This window comes from Enhydra lutris, unplaced genomic scaffold, assembly GCF_002288905.1.
Source record: "Enhydra lutris kenyoni isolate GAN:26980312 unplaced genomic scaffold, ASM228890v2 scaffoldscaffold8, whole genome shotgun sequence".
Classification (NCBI taxonomy): domain Eukaryota; kingdom Metazoa; phylum Chordata; class Mammalia; order Carnivora; family Mustelidae; genus Enhydra; species Enhydra lutris.
Window position 1 is genome coordinate 18,748,867 of NW_019154092.1, and position 20,131 is coordinate 18,768,997.

A 20,131-nucleotide genomic window follows, 5' to 3' on the forward strand; every position below is an offset into this window, starting at 1 on the left:
TATTTTCTGGGTTTCTGATGACAACCATCCTAATGGGTGTGAAGTAGTACCTCATAATCGTTTTGATTTGCATTTCCCTAATGATTAATGACGCTGGGCATCTTTTCCTGGGCTTATTAGCCATCTGTACATCTTCTTTGGGAAAATGTCTATTTAAGTCCTCTGGCCATTTTTGAACTGGATTGGTTTTCATTGTTGAGTTGAGGACTTCTCTATATTCTGGATAGTAATCCCTGTCGAATGACAGAACTAAAACAATTTAGTAACGAGTCTGATGTCCCTCATTCAAGGGAAAACAATCCTTGGATTAGGGGAGTATGGCACCTCAGAAGAAGTGGAGCCCTCTTCCCAAGGGGGGCTGGGAAAGAATGAGCTTTATGAAGCATGAGAAGCGGCAACGGGGAAATGCCATGAATGGCTGGGATGGCGTATCTACTTTATTTAGGACGATCAGGGAACAAGGAGGTATAAAACCCAGAGCTGCCTTGGCGTTTTGGGACTGGTTGTTTGGATGTATTGTGTTTCTGGTCAAGCGGAGCATTTCCAGGAATGCTGAAGTCTGCTTTTCTGAGTTAGCACCCCAGAAAGGAGGAGCTCCATCTTTGGCCTAAAATTTTATTTCCACATCCCCTGGCAGATGATTTGCAAATACTTTCTTCCATTTGGTGGGTTGCCTTTTTAACTCCGCTGACAGTGGCCTTTGACGCACCAAAGTTTTTAATTTTGATGAAGTCCAATGTATCTATTTTTTCTTTTGTTGCCTGCGTCTTTGGTGCTGTACCTGAGAAATCATTGCCAAATCTAACGTCATAAAGTTTCCCCCTTGGAGCCCTGTTTTAGTAAGTTATTTAATATAGGTTATGGAAAATATCATCTTTAAATTTTTATTATTATTTTAGAGAAAGAGAGAGAGCGGGGTGGTGGGAGGGGCTGAGGGAGAGAATCCCAAGTGAACTCTCCACTGAGGGGCCTCAGTCTCACGACCCTGAGATCATGACCTGAGCCGAAATCAAGAGTCAGATACTTAACTGACTAAACTACCCGGGCACCCTGAGACCATCTCCTTTAGATTGAGCAAGAAGATAACTGAAATCCAGATGGAGCATTTACTATTTTGCCACTGAGCCTACACCTTAAAAAGTAATCTTTGCAAACGGACTCTGGTGTGCTCTGGGAAGAAAACAACAGGAAAGAGAAGGAGAGCTGCCTCAAATGAGCAGTACCAGCGAAGGTTAGCAGAAGACTCTCCATTTTACATCAACAGTGACATTCTTTTCCTTTGCAGATCCAAATTCCTTCATGCAATTTTCGAGCCAAACAAATGGGGAGGGGACTCACGGGCTCCAGTTTGCTTAACTAATTTGTTCCATCTGGGTTTATTATCCGTGTGTGTTTCCTCACCAACATCCCAGCCAATCTCCATCACAATGCATGGAATGAGCATCATGCTCATGGAAGGCAAACCTTGACAACAGTTAGGGAAGGACCAAGATCAAAGGGCTGGGTGAGAACCAAGAGCAGTCCTGTCAAGATGCCTTAACTCAGATTTGCAGAGTCCTGCACTACGGACCCTGGCTTCCCTGAAGCAAGAAAATGACACGGTTCAAGCAGCTGGATCACCACCACCAGGATGGCCTCCCGCTGGCAACCTCACTAATGTCTGACTTTGCACATCTGTTCTAAAAACACTCACCAGCACAGGCTGTGAGGCAATCCTGTCTAGCTGACCTGGCTTTGGCTGGGAAATTACAAGAGTGTTAATGACTGGTCGAGGTCATACTGACCCTCCGAAGACCGACACTCATGTCATTAGAGCCATCATCACTGGGACCTTATTCAGCATAGGATAGCTGGAGAAGCTGACCCAAGTGAGCCCAAGTAGAAGGGACAGCAAATACACGGTTCCTCTTCACTCCCCCCAGCCCAGTCCTCATGGGCTGACCTCCCCCAGTGGATATGATTTGGAGGGGGAAGAGGGTAACTTTTTAGAAATGAACGGTTGCAGTTGGACAGGCTTGGGTTGGCATCTCCGTTTTAACATTTATGTGCTGTTGACCTTTGCCAAATAATATGGATCTCAGTTTTCTCATCTGTAAGGGGAAGTAATTAAGTCTGACTTCATACATCATGAAGAGGGGCGATGGAAAGTGCCTGGGACATAATAACACCTCAAGGTCAGGAACCATCTCTTATTTGTCGTTAAGCACCTGGCACACAGTAGATCCCTGATAAATATCTCCTGAATGGATAGCCCCAAGACTAGCCCCCTTCCCTTAACTCTGTACGCCATGCCATTCGGTTGTGAGATGGAAAAATCAGTAAAGAATTTTTCCTGCTGTGCCTTTCCAGAGTTAAACCTGCTTCCTCTTAGGAGTTGCACATCAGAAGAGAGCTTCAAAATCTTGTCAGATAAAGGAGGGCTTTATAGAGCAGAACTCCCGAGAAAGTGTTCTGCATAACAATACACCCACAGCTTTTAACAGAGCACTTTCCTCCAATTCCTTGTCGATTCATTAAACTGACAGCTTGCCACCAGCATATTGATGCCTGTTTTCTATCTAACAGAAGCTGTATGAGTGCCTTGTGTTTAACCCACTCTATAAATTTGTAAGCAACTATATAAAAACAAAAAACTCAGAAAACAAAGGAAAGATGCTGGGCTGTTATTTCACTCAAAAACAATAATGACGGGGCGCCTGGGTGGCTCAGTGGGTTAAATCCTCTGCCTTCGGCTCAGGTCATGATCTCAGGGTCGTGGGATCAAGCCCCACATCGGGCTCTCTGCTCAGCGGGGAGCCTGCTTCTTCCTCTCTCTCTGCCTACCTCTCTGCCTACTTGTGATCTCTGTCTGTCAAATAAATAAATAAAATCTTAAAAAAAAAAAAAACAATAATGACTACCTCTTTTCTGTATTCCTCCCACTCTCATTGGGTATATTGGGGTTTGGGTTGTTTTCCCTTTGCTCAAAGAGTTTGAATTGCAGCAGCTTCTTCTCACCCTTTAAAGAAGGCTGTGTCTTAGGCCAGGGGCACTGATGGTACCAGTCCTCCCCCAAAATAAGGAGCTTGAGCCAAAAGGTAAATCAGTGCACTGCTTCCTTCTTTAAAAAGTCTGGCTATGAAAAAAATAAAAGTCAGCTCAACTAAACAGTGTGTTTAGTGCCAAAGCTGATGTACATTCTGGCACGATCTCCTTATGGACAGCTAACAGAGCTCCCAGACTGACACCACGAGGGGATCACACTTCAAGAAGCATAGTTCTTGGTTACAGAACATCCCATCTGCCTGACAGTGTACTGGACCGACCTTTACAATGGACTTCTGAGGGATTTTAGGCCACCTAGTATCCTAATCCCTTCTTTTGGTGAAGCATCCTGGTATCAAGGATCTGCCAGCCCCGCTCTCAGTGTATGGGATCCAGGCAGGACCCTGTCGAGCAGGGCTGGCCAAACAGTGCTGTGAGTCTCTGCAGCCACAGTGAGTGGTCCAGGAACACTGGGACCCAGGGCTGACCAATCAGCATAATTCCATCTTCCTGGTGAGCTTTCAGACCTGGGAAGGACGGTGGTCCTACTGATGTGTTCAGAGTGAATCCTGAGATTCCTGCAAGAACTACAAGAACAGTCTCCTGCCATCAGACTTCATGTTGTGAGGATGTGAGCCTAGAGTCAACAACACCCGTGAGGGGAGAGCCTGGCTGTGGAATGGAGCAAAGATAGCGCAGAACTGAAAGACAGAGAGACAAAACTGGGTTCTGAGAACGTCACTGGACCCCCTGGATCAAGCCTTGCCTGATTTACAGCTTTTCAATTCTAGGAACCAGTTCATTTCCTTTTTGCTTAGAATAGTTTATGAGCTTTCTATAACTTGTAACTAAAAGAGTCTAAAGTTACGCCTGACTGCTCTACCGTGGGCTATTCTAAAATCCACATACGCTGGCCCTAAAGAGACAAATTTGAAAAGGTGAAAGGTCTGGAGTCAGGGGAGCTGCCACGAGCTGGGGCTAGAGGCATGTTACCAAGACTTTCCACACCTGAGTTCTTCCTCTGTCAGGTGATTAGCGTCTGCCTCTTCCTCTGCCTGTCAGGTGACTGAGAATCACATAAAAAGGTACAGAGGAAATCACTATGGAAACATACAAAAAAGCACTGTACAAACAAAAAATACTGTTATTATTAGCACAACAATAGTTATTCAAACTTCAAAATCCCATAAGAAATTTTCAAAGCCTTTGAACAAGAACACATTGTTTTTCAAGTGAACGAACATAGCGGGTGAAAAGAAGAGAGGCAAACCAAGAAACACTCTTCACTATAAAGAACGCACTGCTGCTTACCCGAGGGGAGGAGCCTGGGGGGACGAGTTATATCGGTGATGGGGATTAAGTTGCGCACCTTTTGTGACGAGCACCAGGCTGCTGTATGAAGTGTTGAATCACTAAATTCTTCACCTGAAACTACTACTACTATGGATGTTAACTAAGTGGGATTTAAATTAAAACTTTGAAAAAATGCATTGTTTTTATCAACACCTGTGTTCTGCTCTACGAGGGGGAGCGCCCTCTGCAGGCCAGAGGGTGTTAAAGCGAAGCCGCAGTCAGGGAAGTGGACAGAAAAGAAGGGGCAGCCGAAGCCAGTGCAGGTCTCCGGCTCTGGGCTGAGCACAGTTAAGTGCCGTGGGTCATTTCTGGGGCCCACCCAGGACGTTTCTCCCCCATGGGATACATCATCCGATGACTCAAGCTTATGAATCACAAAAGAAAATTTATGATTTAATCACCACTAGTAACTCTTAAGCACTATTTTGCAAACTTCAGGGTTATCCTAACAATAATACTGTTGTGCAGGTAGGCGGATTTGGTGTTTGTTTTAATGTTTCCATATATGAGACCTAAGGGTCCAACATAACACCAGACTTTGCATAAAAAGACTAAACTGTTGCACAAAATTTGCATTTTTCCAAAAGTCAGAACCCAATCCTTTTCTGATAAAGACAGTATGAGCAGTCAGGGTACAAGACAGAAAGAGGTATTACTGGCTTTTAAACCTCATTCTGAGTCTCTGGTCAATGGCAGTATCAACGGATTCTCTTTTGATAGAAAAAATAATAACCCAGTTTTTGTATTTTCATATAAGGTAATTGGAAGAAGTTTATTTTTTTTAAAGATTTTATTTATTTATTTGACAGAGAGAGATCACAAGTAGGCAGAGAGGCAGGCAGAGAGAGAGGGGGAAGCAGGCTCCCCGCTGAGAAGAGAGCCTGATGTGGGGCTCGATCCCAGAACCCTGAGATCATGACCTTAGCCGAAGGCAGAGGCTTAACCCACTGAACCACCCAGGTGCCCTGGAAGAAGTTTATTCTTTACAGTTCCCTCCTTTGAGGAGCTCAAACCTGGGCAGCTGAGGTGGGAGAACAGGGGACAGTTGTTTTAATAGTGTCCCCATGGACTGGGTACCAACACCGTGCCAGGCATGTACAGGGCTACTGAGCCCAGCACTCCCCAGTCCATGTCACCAGCAGGCAGGGTTACAGTTCCTCAAAAGCAAGGAGCAGGCTGAGCCTGCTCTCCCTGCTCCCGAGGACAGCCTGTATCAAGGCAGAGTGGGCTGGCCCTGTCTGTGTCAGGCTCCATCAAAATCACCTTCTCTCCCCCTGCGTCTCCATCTACACCTCTTTGTCTTATAAAACAATTTGGCCCAAGCCTGTTATCTGGTCATCCTCAATTCAGGGAGAGGGGTAAAAGGCCCCACACTGTTCTCCAATCTAGATGTACAATTATGAAAGTTGTTTTGTCCCCTATTGATCTAAGCTGCAAAAAGTTAAAAAGCAAAGGGGAGGAGGAAAGAGAAACTGTCTCTCTAAAAAGTCTCTAACACTTACCAGTTTGGATAGTGCCCTGGAACCAGCATAGATTATACCCACAAACAACACGGAAGCAGGAAGCCAAGTCCAAACATCAGATCTGGGAAGAGGGAAAGAGGCCGTCAGATTTCTGTCACTTCCTGTCCGAAAGACCTAGTTGCAAGGCATGACCCTTCAGATGCACCAAATATGACAACGGTCCTTGTCTTAACATCTCTGGGCAAGCTGGGAAGTGTGACCCGTCTGTGTCCCCTGTGAGTGAGGGAGGCTGACAGAGCTACCCAGCTACCGCATCTGCTTCCCAGCCCACAACAGGGCATAGACAAGCTGGAGATAGAAGACAGCTTCCAGCAGTTTGGGAGAGAAAACGGATCTGATTTTTTTTTTTTTTTTTTAAGGGGCAGTGAACATTATTCTTTGGATTTTAAGAAGCCAGAGGCTTTGAACTCATGCCAAAGTATTAAGAATGTAAAAAGACTATTTACCTAGGCAATATACCTAACAGCTCCATGGAACCACAACAAAAGGAAGAAAGTGTCAAAGGACAGAATTCTAAAAAACGAATGCTAAGGGTGCCCACGTGCTGACGCTTTCCACCATTAACCTGGAATCTCTAAGGACTTCTGAAGGGTGCATTTCTTTTATTCAGTTGTGGCCACACCCAAAACTGCTTTTCTCAGTACAGTTTAGAATCATGCGTTCTTCCAAAAAAGCAGTATTCTGGTTTTTGCGTAAAGCACCAATCATTTGCTGCCCCCATCCATCACCAACACGGTCGGTCCGCTAATGCTAGTTCCGTAGAGTTATTCTAATAATAGACAGAAATAAATGAGACCGATCCAGCAGAATTTAACATAATAACCCCAGCTAACTCAATGAACTGCTCTCCTGGGATGGTCCCTGCTCGAGAAATGTTCTTTGTTAACTTTATTAGCACGGACAGGCACTCTATCTGTGATCAGACCCGCTTTTGTACGCTTCCCAGTCAACCTAGTGTTCAACTGTCTCTAGTCTCTAGTGAGGCTTCTGAACCCTACTTCCTGAATATATTCGTTCAGCAAATATTTATAGCAACTTGCAAGGTGCTGACAGCACCAGAATTACTGTGAACAGGAGGATCACAGGTAACATTTTTGATCACTTGTTACAAACGAGGCACTATGCTGAATGTTTTCTATGCTGTGTCTTTAAAAAATCCGCACAACATGGGGTGCCTGGGTGGCTCAGCCAGTTAAGCATCCAACTCATGATCTCAGCTCAGGTCTTGATCTCAGGGTTGTGAGTTCAAGCTCCGTGTTGGGCTCCACAATGAGCATGGAGCCTACATTAAAAAAATAAATAAGAGGGCCCCTGGGTGGCTCAGTGGGTTAAAGCCTCTGCTTTCGGCTCAGGTCATGATCCCAAGGTCCTGGGATCGAGCCCCGCATTGGGCTCTCTGCTCCACAAGGAGCCTGCTTTCCTTCCTCTCTCTGTGCCTGCCTCTCTGCCTCTCTCTGTGCCTGCCTCTCTGCCTACCTGTGATCTCTGTCAAATAAATTTAAAAAAAAATTTTTTTTTTTAATAAATAAATAAAATCTGCACAACCACCTTAGGAAGAAAATGTTATTATTATCCCCCTTGTGCAAATGAGAACACTGAGGCATAAAGAATTTAATAAACGTGCCTGTGGTCAGAAGAGCTGGTAATGGCAAAGACAGAATTTGAATTCAGGTCATCTGACTCTAAAGCCCTAGCTTTAAGCCACCCTTTCATTCTCTGCCCTCAAGGAGCTCATAATCTCATGGGAGACACTGACCTATAAATAAATAAGCTGCAAACACAGCATGATTTTGCAGACTGAGCAGCTAATTCCTGAGGAGTATTCTCTGTTCTTCCTGGTCCTGCTGCAATAAGAGAGGTCTGCACTTGCACCCAAAAGGGGAACAGAGAAAGGAAGATGCCATTCTCCATCCTCATGTGTCAAGCAGAACATCAAATCAATTGCTATTCTTCTAGGAAATGGCTTTCCCATTAGATATTAAGATCACAAGGGTCAAGGGAGACAGGTTCCAGGCCCCTGGCCTGCAGTGCACCAGAAGGCAGCCCACAGTACACACCGCAGGGAGCACGGGGGAGGTGGGGAGGGGGGCAGTGTGTGACACAGTGGGGTGCCCAGCAGCCGCAGGCCCGGTACTCTGGGACCTGAGCTCAGTGAGGCCCCAGGCAGTGCTCTGTTCCCTCTTAAACAAAGAAAATGCCTCCCCAGTCATATGCTCCAAGAGACATCCGGGCATCTGAGTGACCATGAATGTGAAAAAGAAAACACAGCTAGTAGACATCTTATATTTTAACCCTCTATCCTAAAAACAAAGAAATGACTTTAACTGGGGCCCATCGGTGGTTCAGTCAGTTAAGAGTCTGCCTCCACTTCAGGTCATGATCTCAGGGTCCTGGGATCAAGTCCCACATCGGGCTCTTTGCTCAGTGGGGGGCTTCTCCCTCTGCCTGCCGCTCCCCCTGCTTGTGCTCTCTCTCTCTCTCTTGCTCTCTCACAAATAAATAAATAAAATATTAAAAAGAAAGAAATGATTTTAACTATAAAAAATAAACACAGATCCAGTTGGACCAAAGAGACTTCTGGGAAATGTTACAGAGCAGCTGTGTGAGCATTTGGATGGAAGCATGGCATGTGACCCAGGCGCCGGGGCTTATGTTCTCCACAGTCCTCTCATTCGGGGCCCACCTCCGAGGTGGACAAAGCCAAAGCAACGTGCACTGATGGCGGAAATTTGGAGACCTGCAGAAGCAGCTGGTTGCCTGACCCCGTCTTGGCCCCCATGAGCTCTCTTCAGAGACAGCTGCCTCCCTCCTCCGCACACCAACAAAAAAGCATAGCTGCTGTAGAGAAGAATGAATACGAATCACTGGGGACGGTGTTACCAAAACAGACACAGGCAGAACCAGTGTGAAAGGATGGGGTGGTGGGAGAAAAAGAATTAAAAATCGAGAAGAATTCTGCATTCACATTGTTCCAAAGTATCAAAGTTCTCATTCCACTGAAAATCACAGGGTATACATTAAGTGCAGTTTATACAAGAAAACACTCAAGGGAACCCAGCAGACAATCCCATACACCAAGCAAAAGCCTTCCCATGAGATTAGCAAATGAATGAACATTTATACATCTTAAGTCAAAATAGATTGTTTCATCCAAAAATGCTTTCTTGACTTATCTTTCAATTAACCCATTAATGATCAGAGTCAGATAATATAAAACATATATATAATATTAACATGTCTCTCACCTCTCAAATAAACTGCAAGTTTCACAAAGGTGGGAGCCATGCATGTTTTGCTCATATAAATAAATGTCAAATATTACACGGATGAAGGTTTTAAGGAAACTAAAGGACTAAGCTGCACCATAAGGGCACCTGATTCAGTGTCAGTGAGGACAGGGAATACTTTCTCTAATAAGTGACATTTGAGGTAAAACTCAGAGTTAAAGTGAGTGCAAGGGGTGGGGCAGAGAAGCAGAAGGGACCCAACATTCCCCCCTTGGTCCGTTACTCACAGCAATAAAAGTCTCCTAAGGTTTTGGTTAGGCTTTGTCACAAGTTTGTTCTTTCCTAACTCTTCATTCCCAAATTCTTTGCAACACTGATCTCACTTAATTTACACACCAGCAGGAGAACCAGACAGACTGGCAGTCAAAGATGTGCACATTGCCTCCCTCCCAGAGAGAACCTGCCGCAAGGAGTCTAGGCCGCTGACAGGTGAACATCACTTGAAGAACTGTTTGCACTTGCTGCTTCAGAAATCAGACCTGGGCTCTCTGGCTTACAGGGTTCTCCATGACTATCCACTACTGTGCTACTCTAAGATGGACAGGTCAGACCTTTCAACAGTTACTTGGGGCAAATAAAGGGCAAGACAACTGAGTTTTCCATGTTTTTCCAGGTTGTGCGGAAACAAGGTGGGAACAAGGACTACAAGGGTGGTGCTTTTCTGTGCTTTTGCCATCTCTTGAAATATTTCTTTCTTTTTTTTTTAAAGATTTTATTTATTTATTGGACAGAGAGAGATCACAAGTAGACAAAGAGGCAGGCGGAGAGGGAGAGAGGGAAGCAGGCTCCCTGCTGAGCAAAGAGCCCGATGCGGGACTCGATCCCAGGACCCTGAGATCATGACCTGAGCCGAAGGCAGCGGCTTAACCCACTGAGCCACCCAGGCACCCGAAATATTTCTTTTTTAAAGACTTGTTTGACAGAGAGAGAGCGTGAGTGCAAGCACAAGTGGGGGGAGGGGCAGAGGGAGAAAAGAATCCCAAGCAGACTCCCAGTGGAGCCCAATGTGGGGCGGGATCCCAGGACCCTGAGATCATGACCTGAGCCGAAATGAAGAGTTGGTCACTCAACTGACTGAACCACCCAGGGGCCCCTTGAAATTTTTTTTTTTTTTTTTTATATTTCTTCAGGACAAAATTAAACTATAATTTAAAAATCCTAGTTAATGCTGCTAAAATGGAGGACTATTTTCCAGGGAAATAAAGCAGTAAGGATGGAAATCATACCTGGTTCTGGGCACTGAAGAGTATAACCTTATAACATGCACATGGTTACCCAAATCTTTGGGAATTATAATCAGCTCTCTTCACTGTCAAGGAATGTTCCTGCAGTTAGCTAACATTAGCCGAGAGTTCTAAGGGAGGGACAAACTTCATACATTTCTCTGGGCTGTGCCCTTTCTTCTAGGTGAGGTCCTCTAGGGCTGGATGTATCTCGGGCTTACTAGGTCACTAGACGGGGGGCAGAGGAAGGGTGCACAAGTCCTGAGCAGTGCATGGCACAACGACACTCAATAAATGTTCTGGGTCTTTCTACACATAACCCCAAAGACAGAAACCACTAGGGAAGATTGACAGACAGATCCACCTGCATAAAATGCACTGGTCAGAAAACACCGTAAAGAAAACCAAGAGATGATGAATGACCTAGGAAAAACTCCTGACAGCATATAAAACAGGCTGGAATTTCATATTCTTTTTTTTTTATATTTTATTTATTTATTTGACAGACAGAGATCACAGGTAGGCAGAGCGCAGAGAGGCAGCCAGAGAGAGAGAGGAAGGGAAGCAGGCTCCCTGCTGAGCAGAGAGCCTGATGCGGGGCTCGATCCCAGGACCTGGGATCATGACCTGAGCCGAAGGCAGAGGCTTTAACCCACTGAGCCACCCAGGCGCCCCTGGAATTTCATATTCTTAATGTATAATGAGTGTTCACAATTCAATTAAAAAAAAAAATCACAAAAGAAAAATAGTGAACAAAACCAGGTATTTGGATGTGTGTGAGTGAGTGAGTGTGTGTGTGTGTTACACATAAGAAATACAAATAGCTAATTAACATATGAAAAGTGACACATATATACACATACACACTACTTGGCTACACTTATCAAAAGCTTTAAAACTATGTGTATTCCATACAACAGTTAAAGGTAAAGTTACCCACAATGACCTTTTCATTTACAAGGAATATAAAGCTGCATTCTGGCCTCGTTGTTGGTTGTCAAGTGTGCAAAGCACCTCACGGCTGACTATTGCCTCCCGGCCGGAAACCCTCTCCCTCCAGGCTCCTGCATGGCTCACTCTCTCACATACTCAGATCTATGCTCACAAGTCCTCTTATCCGTGAGTCAAAGAACAACCCCCACTCCCGCCCACTAGAACACACTGAGGCACACACATCCATGCCGATTCCCCCGCCTGGCCTGACATATCATATACTTCTATTTTCCTTTGTTCCTCATCCATCTATCTCAACAAGAAGGTAAGCACTATGAGGGCAAGGATTTTTGTCTGTTTTGTTCATTGGGCACCTACCCCCCTACCAAGAACAATATCTGATATATATGCTAGACATTCAAATATTTGCTGAAGGAATCATCATGTATTACTTTGTAACTTAAAAAAAAAAAGATTTTCCCTTCTTTCTCTAGATGGGTACAAAGCGAAAAACAACAGCTACAAAACAAACCAGGAAACTCCAGACATGACCCTAACTCACATTTCTTCCCATGTTTTAGTGAAGCCCTTAAAAGACTTTGCTCTGAACAGGACTGCTGGTGCTTACAGCTACTAGGTTTTTAAGGGTAGGGATGAAAGTGAAAAATACCTATATCCTGCCATTTGCCTCTTTGAAACGGCCCTAATGGGGACTTCTAACAATAAACAGCAAACAGTTCTAATAATCAGTTGTAATCTCGAACTGGGACAACGGAAAACTAACTGCAATGAAAAACAAATAGGTTTTCTTCAAAAGGCATGAACTCCGAAACTTGGCATGGAGGCAGTCATTTTGTTTCCTATAATAATTTATCTTTTTTCCTTATTAAAAAGTCGTACCGGGGTGCCTGGGTGGCTCAGTCATTAAGCGTCTGCCTTTGGCTCAGGTCATGATCCCAGGGTTCTGGGATCAAGCCTGCATTGGGCTCTCTACTCAGCGGGAAGCCTGCTTCTCCTTCTACCACTCCCCCTGCTTGTGTTTCCTCTCTTGCTGTCTCTCTCTGTCAAATAAATAAATAAAATCTTAAAAAAAAAAAGTCATACCTATCCATGCTAGAAAATTTTCAAAATACAGATAATCAAGAGAAACATTACAATGACCATCCCACTACTCAAAGATAACCAATGTTACTACCTCACTAGGTCTCCCTCCAAACAGTGCCCATATGCACGTATATGAACACTGCAGTGAAGATGGGATCCTACTATACGTGTTGTTCCATCATCTGCCTAACATCTTTCCAAAAAATCATCACTAATTGAGTAATATCACTAATTGAATGATAGGCCATTGCTGGAGATAAAAGTTAATCTTCTTTTTACTATTCTAATGCTGCAATAGTTATCCTTGAATACACTCCCTTTTCATATTTATCTTTTTGCAGTATCAGGATAAATTTCCTGAAGTGGAATTGCTGTTCAAAGATCCATGCACCCAGGTGCAGGACTGGTTACAAAATTATCTTTCAGAGAACTTCCCCTGGCTCTACCCTCTGCTATGGGCTACATGCTTGTGTACCCCTGCCCCCAAATTCAGAGGTTGACATCCTAACCCCAGCGAGATGTATTTACAGGTGGGGCCTCTGGGAGGTAATAAGGTCATGAAGGTGGAACCCTAATGATGGGATTAGTGCCCTTTAAGAGACAGACCTTGCTTTTTCTCTCTCTCTCTTTCTCCCTTCCTTCCTCCCTCTTCCTCTCCACTGTGAAGGATACAACAAGATAGACAAGAAGAGGTCCTCACCAGAACCTAACCATGCCGGCAACCTGATCTCGGACCTCCCAGCATCTAGAACTGTGAAAAATCAATGTTTGCTGTTTAAGCCACCCAATCTTCGGTATTTTTGTTATAGCAGCTAAAGGTAAGATTATATATATTTTTTTATATTTATATTCATATAAATATATATCTATATATAGTGTGTACTTAGCATATTTACATATATATATTTATATATTTATTGATATATGACATATATAATCTCCCACTACAACTCTAAGATTCTACAATAGACAAATACCTGCACATTAGGAACGAACCAGGCACATTTTCTCCATCTACAATTTAAAAGGTGGCATCATCTGGGCCTCCCATGCTGGCTTATTCTTTCCTTATCCTATGTGCCAAAAAAGGAGGCAAGATGGAATTAAATCCTGAGGTGGTGCTGGAAGAATCCCAGGTCTCTGTGGTACGGGGACCACTGCTGAGCCAGTGAGCGTGTATATCTGTGCACGTAGGGAGGTATCTCTGAGCAACTCCTGGGGGAAAGGACTATTTGCCATGGGGTCTGGTTTGAAAACTGTGGTGATAACATAGTTTTTCTTACATGATTTGTAAGCACAAGTATCGCATCTTGTTTGAGTCTTGGGTTTGTTTTTGTTTGTTTGTTTGTTTGTTTTTTTGCTTGTGCACACTCTCTTGTCCCTAAGAACCCTGATAAATAAAGCATTTTACAAGAAGCTAACAATAGTCTGTTGCCATGAATTATAAAACTGCTGTTACCGAGATGAAGGCTAATTAAATTAAATCACTTGTTTTTCAAATAGAGCATGCATTATGGAAGGAACATCTGCTCCCTCAAAACACTCAGAAGTTTATTTGTTCATGGATAACTGAAGGGCTCCTTGAGCCAAGTTCTTGAAAATTCTCTGCATTATGCTGACACCTAGTGGAACTAAAGACAGTTTCCAAACATAAAAATACCAAGCCACCCAGGTAGCCACAGGGTTCATGAATTGCCTTAAATCTTAATACCTCACAACTCTAGTCAATATTTGCTTCATAGTTTACAAGGACTTCTGCATATATTCTACTCCCCCTCTTCTTTTTTCTTCACCCTCCTCCTCCTCTTCTTCCTCTTCTTCTTCTTTTTTTTTTTTTTTAAAGATTTTATTTATTTATTTGACAGACAGAGATCACAAGTAGGCAGAGAGGCAGGCAGAGAGAGAGAGAGAGGAGGAAGCAGGCTCCCTGCAGAGCAGAGAGCCCGATGTGGGGCTCGATCCCAGGACCCTGGGATCATGACCTGAGCCGAAGGCAGAGGCTTAACCCACTGAGCCACCCAGGCGCCCCTCCTCTTCTTCTTCTTTTGACTTCTACATATATTAACTCCCTACTTACAGCAGATGCCTAGATGTCATTTTTTGGGTCCATTTTTGGTGAATATGGTCATCCAAGAATCTTATTCACTATTCTTCCTCTTTCCTACTATTCTTAGACCTTTCCTCCTTCATTCTTATTCTTTCTCTGACTCACAGAGGGTCAACTCCCTTGACAAAGTTCAGCCCTAACATTACTTGAACTCAGGAACTCCACGATGGTACTGTTTTTCACAAAGCATAACGCAGAACAGGAGTCCTCGAACTATGGCCCACAGGCCAAATCCCACCTGTACCATATTACCATAATGTATGCTTTAAACATCGTACAATTTTGACAACTATACCTCAATAAAGCTGAAAAAAAAAAAATCCTGTCATTCTACCATCCCTAACCTCGTGGACTCTTCCTGAGAACTACCATAATCACCACACAAACACCAATCAGATCTTATTCAATATTATGTCCCTTCAGTAGTTCTCCACGTTTCCTGAGAACCCTTTGAAAGCTGGTTTTGTGATTCCCCAAAAGTAATTCCTACATATATATCTAAAGCATTCCCTAGACAACAGGGGAAAAATATCAAAAATACAAAAATTTGAGTGTTAACTTTCCTCGGAGAGCAAAGGCAACTGTTCATAAAACTATAAAAGTCCCTCAAAATGAAATGAGAACACATTAAAACATACTTGAGAAATTCCAGCCACCAGAAATTCCAACCACAAGGCAACCAAGATAGCTTACCTTGATGAAGGCAAGCTATCTCACTGAAAAATAAATGATCAAAAATTTTAAATTTTTTAAAAATTTAAAAAAATAAAAATAAAAACAAATAATCATAAAAAGAACTATATCCTAAGTGGTTTATAACTGTTCATTTCTTTAGGGACAGGGCCAAGTTAATTTGGAGGTTTTGGGGGGTTTTTTCAATTTTTTTTTTTTTTAGATTTTTAAAAAAATGTATTTATTTGTCAGAGAGAAAGAGCAAGTGAGCACAAGCAGGGAGAGCAGCAGACAGAGAGGGAGGGAGAAGCAGGCTCCCTGCCAAGCAGGGAGCCGGATGTGGGGCTCGATCCCAGGACCTTGGGATCATGACTTGAGCTGAAGGCAGCCGCTTAGCCAACTGAGCCACCCAGGCATCCCTAATTTGGAGGTTTTATTAAAAAAAATTTTTTTTATGGATCTCCAGCAAAGATTCTCAATGGAAAATGAAGGAGCGAGGCTTTCTTCTTCATCTGTTATAAACCTCTGGTCAGGGACACCTGGATGGCCTGCTTCTCCCTCCCTCTTTACCTCTTCCCTTTGCTTGTGCTTACTCTCTCTCTCTCTCTCTCTCTCTCTCTCGTCCACACTCTCTCTCAAATAAATAAATCTTTTTTAAAAAACACTTTAAAAATTAAAAAAAAAAAAGAAACCTCTGGTCACAAAGGTATAGTGACATAGAATTATTAACTTAGAACATCTCATACTTGGAAACTTGGGAGTTAAAAATTTGCTGTCTTAGGTATAGTGAACAAAAAGTAGTAAGAACATTAGAAAGTACTTTCCAAATGTTTCTATTTAAACATGTAGACTGGTAATTAAGGAACCAGAGGATGGTGTGTAAAGTCTCCAATGACATCATACTTGATTCTAGAAGCAATGATTCCAGAATCTAGTAAAGAATGCCGTGGTTTCACTGCCAGATGTCCAGTCACAGTGTTCTGGATCACATTTTGGAAACAAACAGCCTAAAGCACAGGACTTCAACAGCTGCTAGAAAAATCACTTCGACGTTCTGCAATGGTTTGGCAGTGACAGTAGCTACCATAAAAGGACAGGCTAATGCCTAAAAATCAGTGCTATCTTCCCCAAGACAGAACTCCTCAGGGCATCGTCCAACACTTCGTAATAACTGGCTGCTGAGTAAAACTGGAGAAGATGTATCCCATCAGGTCACTCAATGGAGTCAATATATGATGTGGCCAGGGACTGACCAACACAGCAAATGTGGCATCTCTGCCAAGTAGGAAATGTGGTGCCAGTTTCTGTGACTTGTTTTAAGAGGAAATCTGGGAGTCTGCCATGCTCCAGGCTATAAGGAGGCTAAACAAGCTCTCATGGCATATGTTATTAAATAACGATTTGGGGGAGCACCCACCAGCCCCACTGGTACATTCCCCACTCTAAAATGATCTCAGGGTCTCCAAGCTGTCTGCCTGCTGCTGTTTTCATCTTTAATAGAGTCCAACCTCTGCTATCCCCACCCAAGTGCACAGTCACACAGCAAAGCTGGTCTTGGGTTCTCTATGAATACAATCAGAAAGCTGAGCCCAGTAGGAAACAGCAACCAGGGCAAACACAAACCTAGCTCAGGTTTGTGGGCTGAGACCATGACCTGAGCAGAAGGCAGAAGCTTAACCCACTGAGCCACCCAGGCGCCCTCCACAGAAATTTTTTTTAAGTATGAACCAATAACAAATTTTAAGAAAACATGGCTAAAGTAATGTATTAGGGGTTTGTTGCTGTTGTTGTTTTAGAGAGACTATTATTAATTTCAGAGGCAGATTTCAGCAATTCATCAGTCTTATATAACACCCAGTGCTCATTACATCATGTGCCCTCCTTAATGTCCTCTCCCAGTTACCCATCTCCCAGCTCCTTCCCCTCCAGCAACCCTCAGTTTGTTTCCTATGATTAAGAGTCTCTTATGGCTTGTTTCCCTCTGTGATTTCATCTTGTTTTATTTTTTCCCTCCCTTCCCCTATGATCCTCTGTTTTGTTTCTTAAATTCCACATATCAGGGAGATCATATGACAATTGTCTTTCTCTGATTGACTTACTTCACTTAGCATAATACCCTCTAGTTCCATCCATGTCATGGCAAATGGCAAGATTTCTTTTTTTTTTTTTTTTTGATGGCTCAGTGGTATTTCATTGAATATATTTCATTGAAGATATTCCACATCTTCTTTATCCATTCATCTCTTTAAGGATATCTGGATTCTTTCCATAGTTTGGCTATTGCGGACTTTGCTGCTATAAACATGGGGGTGCATGTGCCCCCTTAAATCACTACATTTGTATTAAAGTAATGTTTAAAGTACTATTTTAGGGGCATCTGGGTGGCTCAGTGGGTTAAAGCCTCTGCCTTCGGCTCAGATCATGATCTCAGGGTCCTGGGATCAAGCCCCGCATTGGGCTCTCTGCTCAGCAGGGAGCCTGCTTCCCCCTCTCTCTGCCTGCCTCTCTGCCTACTTCTGATCTTTCTCTCTCTGTCAAATAAATAAAATCTTTAAAAAAAATTAAAGACTATTTTATGAAGTAAATAATTCACATCATAAATTGCTAAGAAAATTATCAGGAATACTGTAAACAGAGTAGAGGACCCATGTTGATGAGCACCAGTGGACCCCAGTCCCCAATGTGATAGTTCCTTCATACTAGTCCAGTCTCTTGCCTCTGTGAGGGAATAAATGGAACCATCTGGAATCAGGATGCTTCATTATTTAACTAAATATTAGAACAATCATAGGCCTTGTGAAATCAGGGTACTGTTTGTTTAAATGAAGACCCAGTTCCCACTGAGCCATTTACCATAACAATGGAGTATAAAGTAAGCCCTCTGCTTAATATCACATATAAAATCCCAAAAGTATCTTTATTTTGTGAAGGTGAGGATGTTATTCCAGTGAAGGTGACTGACCTGATCACTCAGTAGGGCTGTTTGCCTTGTCCATATAAACCTTGACTTTATTTGCTTTTCATTCTGTGCATCATTTCAGGGGAGGCGTAATGCTCTGAAAGAATTCTGAGAATTTATCTAGGTGAGGCACGAATGCATAGCCAATTCAAATTTTAATTTTGGCTGAAAAATGATGCCATGGTCTTTGAGATTTCTTTTAAATCTATTTCTTTTAAATCTACAAGTTGTCTTAATAGATTCACAACAACTAATTAAATGTGTGATGTGAAAAGGACCCTAGATCAGAATAGCAGGGGGAGGGACATAATAAAGGACATTATTGAGAAAACTGGAAAAATATGAATTTGGTCTGGAGATGAGATACTAGTATGGCATCGATATTAATTTCCTCATTTTGATTACTAAGCTGTAGTCATAAAAGAAAACGTCCTTGCTCTTGGAAAATACACACGAAAGGGGTGCCTGGTGGGGGGTGGAGTTGGTTGGGTAACTGACTCCTGGTTTTGGCTCAGGTGGTGATCTCGGGGTGGTGAGATCAAGCCCCACATTGGGCTTTGCACTCAGCATGGAGTCTGCTTGGGATTCTCCATCTCCCTCTCCCTCTGCCCCTCCCCCTTGTGTGCTCATGTGCACTCTCTCTCAAATAAACAAATCTTTTTTTAAAAAAATAAAATACACACTAAAGAATTCAGAAAAAAAGAGGCATTTTACTCTTGAATCTGCAATTTACTCTCATATAGTTCAGGAAAAAAAATATATATATATACATATTTCTCCCAAGAGCAAATGGTGGGAGAGGTGAGGTAAAATAATAATTGAGAGACATGAGTAAAGGATACGGACGTTCTTTGTGGCATTTCTTTTTTTTTTTTTAAGATTTTATTTATTTATTTGACAGAGAGAGAGAGATCACAAGCAGGCAGAGAGGCAGGCAGAGAGAGAGGGGGAAGCAGGCTCCCCACTGAGCAGAGAGCCTGATGCAGGGCTCGATCCCAGGACCCTGAGATCATGACCTGAGCGAAGGCAGAGGCTTAACCCACTGAGCCACCCAGGCCCCTGTAGTATTTCTAACTGTTCTGTAAAGTAGTAAATAATTTCAAAATTAAAAATTTACCAAAAAAATTTTAAGTTGATTTAGAAGCTTATTTCCTTGCTCTCATGATCTACAACAAAGCCCAATTAATACAGTGTTATAAAGTGTGTCTCTTGATTAATTTTAGTATTATTTAAGTAACTGACCAGGAAAACACTCATTGAGTTCTATGGGATTATAAAAGCACTAAAATCTCAAGGTTAGATGGGAACTAAGAGATCAAGTAGCTCAAATAAACATCCCTGTTTCCCAATGTAACACCAGAAGAAATTAAATAGGAGGAGTCAAGATGGCGGAGAAGTAGCAGGCTGAGACTACTTCAGGTAGCAGGAGATCAGCTAGATAGCTTATCTAAAGATTGCAAACACCTACAAATCCAATGGGAGATCAAAGAGAAGAAGAACAGCAATTCTAGAAACAGAAAATCAACCACTTTCTGAAAGGTAGGACTGGCGGAGAAGTGAATCCAAAGCGACAGGAAGATAGACGGCGGGGGGAGGGGCCGGCTCCCGGCAAGCGGCGGAGCAACGGAGCACAAAATCAGGACTTTTAAAAGTCTGTTCCGCTGAGGGACATCGCTCCAGAGGCTAAATCAGGGTGAAGCCCACATGGGGTCAGCGTGGCCTCAGGTCCCGCAGGGTCACAGAAGGATCGGGGGTGTCTGAGTGTCGCAGAGCTTGCAGGTATTAGAACGGGGAAGCCGGCTACAGAGACAGAGCCGAGGAGTGAGCTCTCAGCTCGGGGTTACATTGAACCGGTCTTAGGCTCAGTGAGCTCAGAGCGCAGCCGGAGGCCAGGGAGATGGGAGTAATTGGGCGCTGTTCTCTAAGGGCGCACTGAGGAGTGGGGC

At 43.3% G+C, this 20,131-nt stretch overlaps 1 protein-coding gene across 2 annotated transcripts in view; it reads right to left on the reverse strand.

Annotated features, from left to right (window-relative positions):
• The window catches only part of LOC111142453 (transmembrane protein 241), a 117,594-nt gene that overhangs the window by 80,757 nt on the left and 16,706 nt on the right, over positions 1 to 20,131 (reverse strand). For both annotated transcript variants that reach the window (XM_022495609.1, XM_022495608.1), the window contains exon 4: positions 5,880 to 5,961. In XM_022495609.1, coding sequence (XP_022351317.1) covers positions 5,880 to 5,961 — 82 coding nt within the window. The remainder of the gene's footprint in view (positions 1 to 5,879; positions 5,962 to 20,131) is intronic.